The sequence below is a fragment of the Cucurbita maxima genome, unplaced genomic scaffold (genome assembly GCF_002738345.1).
Source record: "Cucurbita maxima cultivar Rimu unplaced genomic scaffold, Cmax_1.0 Cma_Scf00017, whole genome shotgun sequence".
In the NCBI taxonomy this organism is placed as follows: Eukaryota; Viridiplantae; Streptophyta; class Magnoliopsida; order Cucurbitales; family Cucurbitaceae; genus Cucurbita; species Cucurbita maxima.
The window spans coordinates 193,848-208,119 of record NW_019272033.1 but is presented as its reverse complement, the minus strand read 5'-3'; the positions used below and the strand labels follow the sequence as shown (position 1 = coordinate 208,119).

General features: G+C 38.0%; 2 protein-coding genes across 2 annotated transcripts; both read left to right on the top strand.

Moving 5' to 3' along the window:
• The first annotated feature begins 4,375 nt into the window (after positions 1–4,375).
• On the top strand, positions 4,376–5,293 carry LOC111492030. The gene is made up of 2 exons (XM_023141185.1): positions 4,376–4,763; positions 4,827–5,293. Exons 1-2 carry the CDS (start codon positions 4,700–4,702, stop codon positions 5,276–5,278), a joined length of 516 nt encoding a protein of 171 aa, XP_022996953.1. The 5' UTR covers positions 4,376–4,699; the 3' UTR covers positions 5,279–5,293.
• A 1,762-nt stretch (positions 5,294–7,055) lies between these two features.
• Positions 7,056–13,245, top strand: LOC111491971 (splicing factor 3B subunit 2-like). The gene is made up of 19 exons (XM_023141079.1): positions 7,056–7,298; positions 7,444–7,720; positions 7,926–8,045; positions 8,141–8,263; positions 8,366–8,428; positions 8,564–8,671; positions 9,129–9,206; positions 9,369–9,461; positions 9,585–9,671; positions 9,885–9,986; positions 10,087–10,206; positions 10,292–10,354; positions 10,832–10,971; positions 11,808–11,889; positions 11,992–12,050; positions 12,151–12,196; positions 12,288–12,379; positions 12,467–12,536; positions 12,698–13,245. Exons 2-19 carry the CDS (start codon positions 7,496–7,498, stop codon positions 12,767–12,769), a joined length of 1,743 nt encoding a protein of 580 aa, XP_022996847.1. The 5' UTR covers positions 7,056–7,298; positions 7,444–7,495; the 3' UTR covers positions 12,770–13,245.
• Positions 13,246–14,272: the final 1,027 nt, after the last annotated feature.

Genomic DNA, 14,272 nt, shown 5'->3' with positions numbered 1-14,272 from the left:
GGCTTAAATTTGGATTAAAAAACGATGGTGATGAAAATCGCGCACAAGCTCCATCGAGCTATGTGATAGCTAAGTTTAGGTATATGCGAGATTAAAAGCAACGATGGTTTCAAAAGCGTCAGAGATAGGGTCCGTTGGGTAGGACCCCTAGTAGAGATATTTATTTTACCCACGAGACCGAAGACCCACCTCGAACGTGGTAGGGATCTACTTTTTAGATAGAGAATGAGGGAGGAAGTACGGAATGTTTTTTTTCCTCGCTAGACAAATGGGACCAGGACGGAATTTAAATATATAAATATATTTTCAACACATATTTAAAATTATATATATATATATATATATATATATATATATATAAAGGACATTGTCCTAGAGTGAATGCAAGGTTGAGTCTTAGTACAAATAACATGAATGCATCTATCCTTACTTTAGTCCCATGGTCGTCACTGCAACGTCGATATCATTCTTACATAGGTGTCTTACCTTTACTTGAAAAATGAGAGTAGCATGTGGTTTGGTGTTTTAAGAAATACTAAGTAACCCCACTACTGAGGTCAGAAAATCCAATCTTATGATCGTAGTTTCTATTTACGAGCAGAATTGGATGTGTAGTACTTCTCTATACATATCTCACATGTGCGCACATGGACCCTGAACAAGCTTGTAAACGTACCTCTGGACTTAGGCCTTCAACTAGCGTACATTCACGCTATTGGTATACCATGGAGGGAAGGGAGCACACATAGTATCATGTTGTACATAATACCGTATCATAATATTGTAGTGTACATATCCGTATTAATCATAGTGAGAAAGTATCCCGATGCACGTGAACATACAATATGCATGAGTCCCCATAATTTAGAATCATGACATGTAGCTGTGATGCAAGTTATATATTCGTTCATTTCATACGTAACATAATCATTTTATGTCATCTCATAATGTAGATTATAACATGGTATACACTTTCATGACATAACACAATTTTCGATGGCATAAAGTGTCAACATGATATTGCATAACGTAACATATCAAGTTTTATAACACAATATACTCGCTACACAATACTAACATAATAAACAGACATTAAACAATCATAAGGTATGACACATTCAAGGGTCATAGGGAATACGTCATTCGCGCTTCAAGCAATTCATCTAACTAGACCAATAGTGAAGTCACTTAAATGAGTAGCTTAAGTTGAAGTCACTAATTTATTGTGTAGAGCTAGTCCAAGTCAACCTATGTAAGTTCACAGCACCAAATTAGAACATGTTTAGCAACCTAATCTACCTAATAAATTAAACCTCTAATTTAGCTTACACTATTTAATTTGGGCAAATAGGGTCCTACTTGTCTCAAATTTCTTTGAAACTGCCAAATTCAAATTTAGAAGGGTACAATATGGAGGTAAAGGGCCAAAAAAAAAACAATGGAACCCGTTGAAAAAGGCTAGACCGAGCCGTTTGAGTCGCCAAAAGCCGTTGAGCCAGAACAACACTGTTGGAAGCAAGCGATTACTGAATTACAGTTAATAGTTTGTTCGGCTACACACGCTGCTCGTGCGTGCATATTCAATTGTTGTGACACAACAACGTTGTATCTCATTGTCGTCTCGGTCCGCAACTACATGATCCATACATCGTGGTTGTTGAGGTAGCAAATTTCTGTTAGTTAATTAGTGTTAAAGGGAGCAAATTTCTGTTAGTTAGTTTTCTTGTTATTAGTTAAGTCGGGTCCTTTTTCATCTTTTCTACGTCGCATTGGACTGTATGAATAAAAGATGATCATTTTTTGCACATTTGCGAAGTCTGAAATTTACAACTAACATTTGGTATCAGAGCAAGTTAGGATCCAAGAAAGTGATCCAAGAAAGAAAATGAGCAGCGACAAAACACTCACCAAGATTCCATAGTTTGATGGTCACTATGACCATTGGAGTGTACTGATAGAAAACCTCTTGCATGCCAAGGATTTGTGGAGTTTAGTGGAGAGGTTACATCGAACCGACAGAGGGAATCGAAGTGACTGCAGTGTAGAAAAGGAATCTTGATGAGTTCAAGATGAAGGATCATTAAGTGAAGCACTACCTATTCCAAGCAATTGATCGGGTTGTGTTTGAACAGATCTTGAATCGCAAAACATCCAAGAACATTTGGGATTCGATAAAGAAAAAGTTTGGAAGCAACAAAAGGGTGAAGCGGTCTCTTCTCCAATGTAATGACCCTAAATTTCCACATATCTAGAGTCGCCACTAACGTCTCATGCTCATTTATAATGCGGAAATATAACTCTTACATGAACATCATTATTACGTAAACTTCGAAAAACGTTTAAAACAACTTCTTCTCTAGAAAACACAGTCATGGTTTTACGTGTTTAAATATAAAATACTAAAATTTAGAGAAAATAAAAACAAATACAAAATAATTTAAAACAATGGAATGCAAAACAACCTATTCTAACTTAAAACTAAGAATTTAAATATGAGTCTACCCTATGCACGTGCCACAGTCTCTGCTCGCGATGCTACCGTCCTCCGTACAAGTGCGCCTTGTCTTTACCTGAAAAATGATGTGGCACACGGCCTGAGTATTTCAAAGAATACTCAGCAAGTGGCCCCACTATAGGGGCCATGCAAATGCAAACACATCATGATTTAGGGACCTATCTCTAATCATCTTAGGGGTGGCCTCCAGCCTCGGACAAATTGGATGTATAGTTCTTCCCTATACACGACTCACACGTGCGAGTGTGAATCTCCAAGGCGCTCGCACACCCCCTGGACTCTCTGGTCAAGCTAATTTGTAGCGACATCCGGAAGTCAGCGGAACCCCATAATGTCATGTGCCTCATCCTTCATTTGTGTACGTTTGCACCTGTGCGCATTCGCGCTCATCATACGGTGCGCGTCCGCACTCATCATCTCTAGGGGAAGTAGCTCTATGCTTATGAACATACAATATGCATGAGGTCCCTTTAAATCCATCATAATGTCTCTTTTGACACAACCCTCTAGTCTCATCTCTTTATTACTCTAGGTAACACATACTCGTGCATATTTATATTAATATCATTTCCACGCTCTTAGGGTTGTGTCCTATGTCGATCTAACGACATGATGCAATATGACACTTATCATCATATAACATGCTCAATATGAAAAACATCATCATATTAAGGTAAACGTCACGCAATCATCATACTCATCATATTGCCATAAAGTGCATCAAATATATCAGGTACGACATTCATTAAAATATATATACTGCGCACATCATCAAGTAAAGTAACCCACACATCATCATAACTCATATACTCCATTATCTGCCTTCCTTTGGATATCTCCCTAATTGTCTAACTATCTCTCCATCCTTATGGTCCAAAACCATCTCTCCCTTTTTTCTTCTGTTTTTGTTTTGTTTGCTGAATTATTGATATTGAGTGAGGTATTTTAGGGGAGGGGCTCAGAAATTAAAGGAGAGGTGGAAGTTTTTTTTTTCTTCTTTATTTTGTTATTTTTATTTATATATATATATATATTAAACTTTAACCGTACTTACATCCAAATTTTAAAGAAAAGATTTATGGGCGGTCTCCAACCCGATGAGAAGCAATAAGATTTATGGCTGTCTCCAACAAGATGAGAAGCAACGGAGAAGGCATGTCAGATTCGAAGATTGTTGAGAAAATACTTCAAACTCTGACTAACAAATTCACATATGTGGTGGTAGCCATCAAGGAGTCAAAAGACACAAAGAAGGTGATCAAGCTCTCAATGTCATAGATAGAGGCAGAGGATCATACAGAGGTCGAGGCAGGGGCAGAGGATGCTCATTCAACAAAGCAACAATCGAGTGTTACAACTGCCACCAACTTGGACATTTCCAATATGAATGTCCAATTAGGTACAATGGAGCACATTTTGCGGAGATCAAAGAAAAGGATGAAGTTATTATCATGACATATGTGGAGCTTCAAGACACTAAAAGAGGAGATGTGTGGTTCGTGGATTCTGGGTGTTCAAACCATATGTGTGGAGAAAGAAGTATGTTATCAAGGTTGGACACTAGCGTCACACATAATGTCAAGCTTGGGAACAATCACAAACGGATGGTTGGTGGGAAAGGAGCATTGAAAATATTAAGGGAATAAGCTATGTGCTCAACGATGTGTATTATATTCCGAAATTGAAGAACATCCTGCTTAGTGTTGGACAACTTCAAGAAAGAGTTTTAGACGTCCTATTCAAAGGAATAGATTGAAACACATGCAGCATTTTTCATCCCTCAAGAGAAAAAAATAGTAGAATCTATTATGAGTGCTAATAGGATGTTTATCCTACTGGATGAATCAAATTACAAAACAAAGGAGGAGAGATGTTTGCAGGTTGATATCTCAGACAAGGCAAAGCTGTGCACCATCGATATTGGCATCTCAGTTACAAGGGACTTCACACATTATGCAGTAAAGAGATGGTTGATGGATGTGGGTTTACCTGGAATTGAAGATGTGAAAACTATATGTGAGGCGTGTGTCAAAGGGAAACACCACCGTGTTCCATTTCCGAAACAGAGCAAGTGGAGAGCCACTGAAAGATTGCAACTTATTCACTCTGATCTCTGGTTCTATCAATCCACCATCAAACAGTCGGTGGCGCTGCTCTGCTAAACCCCCTGCCCTTCTTCAAGCAATGACGGATGAGATAAGTTCTGACTATAGCGATGCCACTAATCGGCATCCTTTGATCGTCTTGAATCAAACGAGTTCTTCCTTTAAGATCTCTGCGGATGACAGGAAGCTCCCTTTGATCGTCCTAAATCAAAACCAGGAGTGTGAATTGATGAACAGTTGGAGTTCCGCTTCTACCGAAGAGAATCCAGAAATTTTAGAATCTTTTGTCGAGAAGATGGTCATGTGCGATTCGGCTTGTGCAGCTTCTGAAAACGAAGTAAATGTGAGAAATCAGGTGTGCAAGATTCGGAATCTTGATGTGGAACTCAGAAAAGAATCTCTCAAGGTTGATGCTGCACACATTTTTAAAACGTTCGGCGACGTGGAAGATGTTAATCAAGAAGTTGCGATTGATAGAGTAGAGGAGAAAGATTTTGCAAGAAGTGTAGTGAGTTTTGATGGAAATCAAGATTGTATGAAGGAAGAACTCGTTCAAGAAGTTCGATCAATCAAGCAGTTGCTGGATAAAGAAATCGATTCTTGGAGCATCTTGGAAAAGAAAAAGAAATTACTATCGGAAGAAGATGAAATTCTGTAGAGAAAGAAAAGAATCCCTCTAGCTTAGGAGGGATCATGGATCAGAAGACTGCTGATCCAGCAAAATGATTCTAAATACATGAATTTCCTCAGACGAAGTCATTTATCTCTCAGAAATTCATTGAAGATTGAAGTAATAGACGAGACTATATTAGTTGATCTGGTTCCTGTTTCGAAGATTGGAAATGGAGAAGGGATTAGTATTGTTTGTCCAACAAGGCCAATGCAGATCAAATTGGACAAATCCCACGAACCTGATGGCATCCTTATGTCATAGAAAATATGCTGCTGAGTTAGATCGAGAGGTTTGGGATGCAAAATTACAACTCCGTTTGCAATTCGATAGTCCCTATACAGTAGATTGGCCGAGATAAGCAAATGGTGGGCAGCTTAATGTATCTCACCGCCACACGACCTGACTTGATGTTTGTAGTAAGTCTTATTAGTCGTTTTATGGCAAACCCTACTGAGTTGCACTTTGCTACTGCAAAAAGAATCCTGAAGTACCCGAAGGGAACTCTGAAATTTGGGATATGATATCAACGACGTGAAGGGAAGAGTGAACTCTTAAGCTAGACCGACAGTAACCAAAATGGACAACCAAACTTTTCTATGCACTGGTGGCTGTACTGATCGTACTACTGATGAGGCATCACGCTCCCGATGAGGCTGCCCAAGCAAGATATCAGAAGCGTGTATCGAATATCATTGATGATGTTCTTGAATGGTCTCCAAGACTTGCTCTTTCTGGGATGATGGAGAAGCAGCAAACAGTGGTCAATGCCACAGATCCGAACCCCGACGTGGCGGAGAACCAAACAGGTGATTGTACAGGTCCAGATGCTGTCCCCGACCAATCCTGAGAGCAGAAAGCAGCACCCTCCCGAGGAAGCTTCAGTTCCATACACTTTGGACACCGAAGATGGGAAGGTTTGCCGCATCGTGCACAAACCTTCCCAAGTTATAAAAAATGCAGTCAAGAGAGTAAAAGAACATAAGGGTTGGATACCATTTTCTCACAGAATTGATAAAGGAAGGTGTAATTAAATTGGTCTATTGCAGCGGAGCAGCCTGACATAATGACAAAGCCTTTAAAGATGGCATCATTTCACAGAATGTCATTTCACGAGAAGCGTCTGGGATGAGTGCTGTGAACTAAACTCTTGATCGAGTTCAGTTCAAGGAGAGAGGAAGTATTGAAGTAGCAAAGGAAGTGTTGAGGTAGCAAATGCTTTTGAGATGAGTGCTGTGAACTAAATTCTTGATCGAGCTCAGTACAAGGGAGATAGTGTCGAGTAGCAAATTTCTGTTTGGAAGTTAGTGAGTGGTGAAGTACCAAATTTCTATTAGAGTCCCTTTTCGTCTTTTCTACGTTTCATGTATTTTTTATAAAAGGCATTGAACCCTATGAATAAAAATGATCATTTTTTATACATTTGAGTCTCTTAAATTTATAGCTAACAGTGGTGTCATCCCATCTCTCTAAATACAACGACCATCTTAATCTACTTGGACACATTCATTAGAAATTGACTCATGTGTCAATCATCTCATCGAAATATCCCGAATATCCATCCATCCAGATTCACTAGAGCAACGGAGAGTGCATAATCCTAGAAATGTACTTACGAGTATTGTGTGCCAAAGGACTTATTCGGCCTTAGAAATGTACTTGTGTGGGAGAAGAAGCCCACTTAAAAAGGCCAATATCTATGCGTTGAAGGAGGGGCAATTACGACTTTTCACATTCCCGTTACCCCCCTCTCAAGAACTCCATCACTCTAATGGCGTCCGTTCAATTTCTCTCACTTCAAATTTAGCTATGCAACACACAAACACACAGAAAGATTTTTGAGATTTCCCTTCCACCACCTGCCTGATTGTCTCCCAATATAATTCTAAGAACTCCACCGCTAACTCCGCCTTGCCTCTCGTTTCTGCTCTCACCGGAGAAGTTACAGAAAACCTGCTTTCCGTCTTGCCCTTACTATCCTCGTCCGCCGTGGCCCTGCTGGAAACAGGTTATTCTTCTTCTTTACTCTATGGTTTTTGTTATTTTTCTGCCTTTTACACCTCGGTTCTGGTTGTTTTCCTGTTCATCATTTCCTGATTTCCGTACATTTCTATTTTGATTTGTTATGTTCTGTTCTTCTCTTCATTATACAGTTGCGTACGCGGTTTCTTCATTGATCGAGTTGTGCGAAGACTGAATCCGAGAATGACTGCGGAGGTTTCTCAGTCGAATGGAGTTGTCTCGAATTGCGACTTGGACCTTAATTCTAACCCTAAATCTGGCGCCGCCAAGAAGTCGCGGGAAAGCGAACGACGTCGTCGTCGGCGAAAGCAGAAGAAGAACCAGAAGACTTCTAAGGTGGAGGCTACTGCTGGAGAGGATAGTGACGCTTCTGGCGACGATACGAAGGAGAACGATAATCCACTGCAGGTTTATTTATTTATTTAAATTTTTAGTTTTATTTTAGGTTGTTCGTTCACCTAAGAAAAAAGGAGTTAAGAATGTTGATTGTTGGACAGCGAGAACATTCACGGTTCAATTCCCTCTTCCTTTTTGCTTCGTGCTATATAGTTAAATTAATTGCTTGATGTTAATGAGCCATTCAAAATGCATTTATTTCTTTTTGAATTTATAGGTTGTTGAGAAAGTAGAAATCGAATATGTACCTGACAAGGCCGAACTGGATGATAGCTTGGATGAAGAATTTAGAAAAGTTTTTGAGAAATTCAGTTTCAGTGAGATAGCTGGTACTGAGGTAAGTTTAAACTTACCATTGTAAGTGTGCTTATCAGTTCCATCCCTTCAGTCATGATCAATCCTATGAACTTTCTGCTTTCTAATTCTATATAGGAGAATGAAAACAAAGACGAGTCTGCCCAAAATGCAGCATCTAAGAAGTCAGACTCCGATTCTGATGATGAAGAACTTGATAACCAACAAAAGGAAAAAGGCTTGTCAAACAAGAAAAAGAAGGTGCTAGAGCCTTGCTATTATCTTATCATTTATGTAGAAAAGTCGGCATTGGTTATTGCTTGTCATAGTGATCTGAAAGTAAATGATTTTTGTCACTTTCAGCTGCAACGGCGTATGAAGATTGCAGAGCTGAAGCAGATTTGTTTGAGACCTGATGTTGTTGAGGTAGAAAGGGAGCATTTCATACTGTATTGCATGTATCTAATACCTTAAAACATCATCATAAAAGTCTGAAACCGGAGTGTCAGGTTGCATTTTCTGGTTATGATGTTCTTGTGTGCTTGTCTGTTTACTGTTCAGATCTGGGACGCAACTGCAGCTGATCCGAAGTTACTTGTTTATCTAAAATCTTATCGCAACACCGTTCCTGTGCCAAGGCATTGGTGTCAAAAGCGGAAATTTTTACAGGTTAGTAATTCTGCTGATATTAAATTTACAACTATATACATCTATGCACAATTGATGGGTATATTCAACATGCGGAAATGAAAGAGTTGAGTGAGGGAAGATCGTGTTGATAAGGTTTCTCTTATATATACATATCTGGTTCTTGCAGGGGTGTGGCTGTGACATTTTTCGAGCTGGAACTTGTAGGTGTTTGCTAAGAGCACCCTTGGATTATTTATATTTTAGTATATTTGGTGGTGTGGGCTGGGATGTGAATAATTTTAAGTTGCATTGATGGGCAATTTTGTACCCATGATTTTTCCCCTTATATATATCTACTTTGATATAAAAAATCAGTCTGTTTTGAAATGTTAGACGCCCTTTTCATTAATAATGATCCTGCCAATCTATGATTCTATTTATGAATTAATATCTTAATTTGGATTGTATCTTAGTAGCAGTTGGATTTCTTTTGTAGGGGAAGCGTGGTATTGAAAAACAACCATTCCAACTTCCAGATTTTATTGCAGCAACAGGAATTGAAAAGATTAGACAGGTAGCTTCCACTGCAACTTTAGTTCATATTATGCTGGCAAAACCTGTTTTCAGTCTAACTGTATTTCAACACACATTCTATGTCTAATATGATGCCTGAAATTGCCAATTGTTCTTTTCCAGAAAAAGAAATTTCCAATTCTTTATTATATTTGTTATGCAGGCCTACATAGAGAAAGAGGATAGTAAAAAATTGAAGCAGAAGCAAAGAGAACGAATGCAGCCAAAGATGGGAAAGATGGATATTGATTATCAGGTTTTTACTTTTTTTCTTTGATGTATTTGACTAGTAACATCTAGATTTATGTCTGCTTCTAGATGTCTTCGTTGTCATGCCCCAAATGTGAATATTCTAACTAATTAGATTGGCTCATGTTAGGTTCTTCATGATGCTTTTTTTAAGTACCAAACAAAGCCAAAGCTGACAACTCTTGGAGATCTGTACTATGAAGGGAAAGAATTCGAGGTAATTAGGCTATTACCATTATTTTTCAACAATACTCTTTGGTCTCTAGGAACCAGTGCATCTGGTTATATTTCATGTGTTAGGATATGATTGGCTAATGTGCATTTTAAGTTCATAAATAAGGAGCTGGTAGTGACTGCTGCTTGTATACAGATATTGTGTAGTTAATGAGTTGGAATTTTTTTTCTTACTTATTTCTTCCTTGGCATATAGGTTAAGTTAAGGGAGATGAAACCAGGCATGCTGTCGCATGAATTGAAAGAAGCGCTTGGCATGCCAGATGGCGCTCCTCCTCCATGGCTCATCAACATGCAGGTTCAGCAATTAAACTTATTGTCAAACTGAAATCTGACCTCGTGTTTTCTTAAAGCTGTTTTTATTTGTGATCATAATTTTCTTTTGATTTTCTCCATAGAGATATGGTCCACCTCCATCCTATCCAGATCTAAAAATTCCAGGACTCAATGCTCCCATTCCACCTGGAGCTAGCTTTGGCTATCATCCTGGTGGCTGGGGCAAGCCTCCTGTAGATGAAGTAAGTATTTGACTTGTCATTTTTTTTTTCAGTTTAATGCCCATCAGATAAATCTTACCATTGTTCTTTCTGTTTTCATGGATAGTATGGTCGTCCGCTGTATGGAGATGTTTTTGGTGTTCAGCAGCAAGAACAAGCTAACTATGAGGTATCTTATTTATTTATTTTCAACAAAAGATTTTTCTTTTGATTTAGAAGGAAAATCCATGAAAAGTAGAACTAAGTATCCAACATTTAGGTTTTTATAAGACTTGCTCAAACTGTCCCTTGGAGGACATCCGATAAATTTGGATTGATATAAGACCCGCTCAAACTAGAGCTATGGAAAAGGGGTAGAATTACAGATATAAATGGTGAACATCAATTTGGAGATGTAAATTTACCATATCCAATATTTGTTCTTAATCACTCTATGTTTGAGATACATCGTTGCTGAAACCCTTTTCGACTCCAGTATGGATTCTCTTTTATGCCAATTCCTTACTGTTTTGCACTGAGATTTTGAGACATTCTTTTATACCAAGTTTCTCTTAAGAAAAAGGTTTCGATAATAATGTGATTCTCTTATCCATCCCCTTTTGAGTTCTGTGTATATGTCGTAGCTGATTGTTGATGCCTTTGACAGGAGGAACCTGTTGATAAGACCAAACATTGGGGTGATTTGGAAGAAGAGGAAGAAGAAGAGGCGGAGGAGGAGGAGGATGAGGAGGAACTTGAAGAAGAGGAAATGCAAGATGGCATTGAATCTGTGGATAGTCTATCGAGGTATGCCATTTTATACCATTGGTTTTTGTTTATAAAGACTTTTGTAATCATCTCTTATGTCTCATTTTGTCTAATTGAAGCTTGTTTTTACTGTGGTTGAGTTTTTTTCCCCTTTCTCTTTTCACTTTATTCCTCGTGTATTCTTTCATTTATTTAAAGAAAGTCTGGCTTTTTATCCCATTTTGTTTAACATTCTTATCTGAAAAGAATAAAATATTCTTGAATGTTCAAATTTCCAACATGAACACAATGAAGAAAAGTTAAAGATATGACATGTTAATTCTCCAACATCAAGACATGTTTGATCAAGTCACGTCAGTTAATAGGAATGTTTTGGATACATTTGAATGTTTTGGTTTATTTCATGCACTGTGGTAATCCTGCTGAAGGAATTGGGATTCCCATTTGGGGTAGTATGTGGTTGGTAATATGGTTTGAGGCCTCTCCTTTTCTTTTCAATAGAAACCTTATCTTTAGCTAGAATAGACTGAACTTAAAAGATTAAAACCATGTTGACTGCCCCAAAACGGTTATGTTCTGTCCCAGCCATGTCCAAGTCCAATCCAATTGCATGTTTAAACTGAATATCTAATTGATTGAATGCTTATTTAGCCTAGTCTTATATGCATCCGTTTTGAAGCATACCTTCATGGTTGTTTGTCCCTGACCTTTTAGATATCTAAACCTGAACTTTGGAGTTTGTTTATGCTTCCCTGTTCGATAATATTCTCTGGATTGATTCAGTAATGAGTTCAAATATTTTGTTTGTACTGGATTCTGAACCTCTGTGATCATCCTGTAAGCTGTTCAATAATTGACTTTTCTGTTTCATGCAGCACCCCTACTGGTGTGGAGACACCTGATGTTATTGACCTTCGGAAACAACAGAGGAAGGAACCGGACAGGCCCCTTTACCAAGTAAGTAAACAGTCTGTGAAAGTAATTTCATCAGAATTTGCCTTCTTTCTATTTTTGTTTTCCAAACTGAAATGTGATTTACCAACTGTTTGGTTCTTGAAGGTCCTAGAAGCAAAGGAAGAGAAAGTTGCTCCTGGGACTTTGCTTGGAACTACACATACGTATGCTGTTTATTTGCTTTTATCTTTTTATGATTGTTGTCTAACTTCTCTTTCTTTTTGTGCTTAAATTTGACTCTTTGATGTGTATCTCTCTCTTCAGTTATGTTATTAGTGGCGGTACTCAAGATAAGACGGGAGCCAAAAGGGTAAGCAACTTTCTATTGTTTCATGTTAATATGTAAAGGGCAATTATTCAACAAAAGTTAATCTATCTGTTCATGGCTATTTATCTTGTAGGTTGACTTGCTCAGAGGTCAAAAAACTGATAAAGTAGATGTTACTTTACGACCAGAAGAATTGGAAGCTATGGAAAATGTTCTACCTGCGAAGTATGTGATATCACCTAGATGTATAGTTTTGGCATTCATGTTATAGTATGGTTGCAGCTTCTAATTCTCTTTATTCTCTTTTCACAGGTACGAGGAGGCCAGAGAAGAGGAGAAGTTACGGAGTCAGAGGGAAGACTTCAGCGACATGGTTGCAGAGGTTTGATTTTTTTTTATTATTATTATCAAATGAATGAACCAATCAGTTCTATATTCTTTGTCTTTTGGGAAAAAGAAAAGAGGCAGAAAATTTGCTCGTACTTGAACTCGACAGCGATTTCTTTTGTTGATCATATTTTTATGGGGAAAATTTTCTTGCAGAATGAGAAGAAAAGAAAACGTAAGATGCAAGAGAAGGACGGAAAATCTAAGAAGAAGGATTTCAAGTTCTAAATCATCCTTTGTTACGGTACTCAAACCATTCTATCGAATATGACATTCATGCTCGTCATGCTTTTACTTGAAGAAGTTGGCCTTTTCTTTTGGTAGAGAGATGTTCCAATCTTGTGTAGTATCAAGTATGTGCTTATCCCATAAACTTCAGCGTTATGTGGTTCTTTCTAAAACCAGATCCTCTTCACGGGATAATCTACGTAGCTAGTTGTGTACGACTCTTCAGTGGAAGTAGTTTATCATCGTACTCAGTAGGTTTTGTATTCGTTTTTTTCGATTTCCGAGCTTAGAAATGGCTGATATGCTGTAACTTAACTGATTAACAGTAGCTGCGATGGAAGAAGAGTTGGACCATCCACAAATGAGTTCTATGCTCTGTTTTGTCATGGGCTGCTTCGCCTGTTGTACTTGAAACACCACTTGATCCATGAAAAAGCATAAAATGGTGTCAAGAGTTATGGGAGAATTTATTTCTACCCTCACGCCTTGGGAATGCATTCCCATCTCCCCTCCCTCGTTTACCCCTTTTTATTGTTTTGTAATTTATTATCAAGTATTGTATGAGACATAAATTATGGAGATACCAAACAATGGGGATGGTGGGTTTAGTAGCACTAATGAGATGGGTTTGTTTTTAGTTTTGATTATTATTGTTGTTGATAATAATCAGTTTTTCAAATTGGGGTGAGTGTTTTAGTTTCAGAATCCAGCTTTACGGTTGTTAGGCTGGAGAGACAACTGGTTATGGGCCGAACGACGCCAAGTCTTCGGGAGGCAGGCAGGGTCTCAAATTCAATGGAAGGTTAAGACTGGTCACTGACTTCTTCCCATGATATGGTCCTTCAATGCTTCCTCCTACGACTGACTATCTTTTAACTGCGGCTGATTGGTAGAGTCCTTCCATAATATTTATAGACTAAAAGCAAAGTCAAATGTCAACCCGAATGTAATCTCAACTAAAATAATGAGCTAATGGATCTTCATTTTGCCACTGAACTTCCCATGAAGATCCTATGGTATTTCAGAATTTCAGAAGCTCCTAGCATGGGTCCAAATAACCTCCAATTTATTACCACTTTCTCTAGAAATAATGCTTGCTCTCTCCACTCAAATTACATCAGTCAAAATAGGAACGAAAAAGAATTGATATCTTGGACGTGTGATGTATCAATTATCATAAAATAGGAACAAGTACCCATAGAATTCCATAGGCTTCTTTTAAGAATTCCAATTTCGAAAAAGAATTGATATCTTAGACTGTGATGTATCAATTATCATTTTAACGATCAACTTCTCCCATAATGATATCTATGCTACTTAGTATTGTCATAATATCAGCCAATTTCATTCTTTTAACTAATTGAGGAAGAATTTGTAAATTGATAAAATCCGAACGAATTTTTCATCTCCAAGGAAAACCACCCTGATCCCCTATCAAAAAAATGCCCAATTCCCTTTTTAGGTTGACTCACATAAAGTTCTTGTTTCACCAATTCAAAAGTT

Excerpts from the sequence above, each read along its gene's own strand:
- LOC111491971 (XM_023141079.1), top strand. The coding sequence starts at position 7,496 with ATGACTGCGGAGGTTTCTCAGTCGAATGGAGTTGTCTCGAATTGCGAC. Across the intron at positions 10,355-10,831 it reads AAGAACAAGCTAACTATGAG|GAGGAACCTGTTGATAAGAC; the intron begins GTATCTTATTTA and ends TGCCTTTGACAG. Across the intron at positions 12,380-12,466 it reads GAAAATGTTCTACCTGCGAA|GTACGAGGAGGCCAGAGAAG; the intron begins GTATGTGATATC and ends CTCTTTTCACAG.
- LOC111492030 (XM_023141185.1), top strand. The coding sequence starts at position 4,700 with ATGACGGATGAGATAAGTTCTGACTATAGCGATGCCACTAATCGGCAT. Across the intron at positions 4,764-4,826 it reads GCATCCTTTGATCGTCTTGA|ATCAAAACCAGGAGTGTGAA; the intron begins ATCAAACGAGTT and ends TGATCGTCCTAA.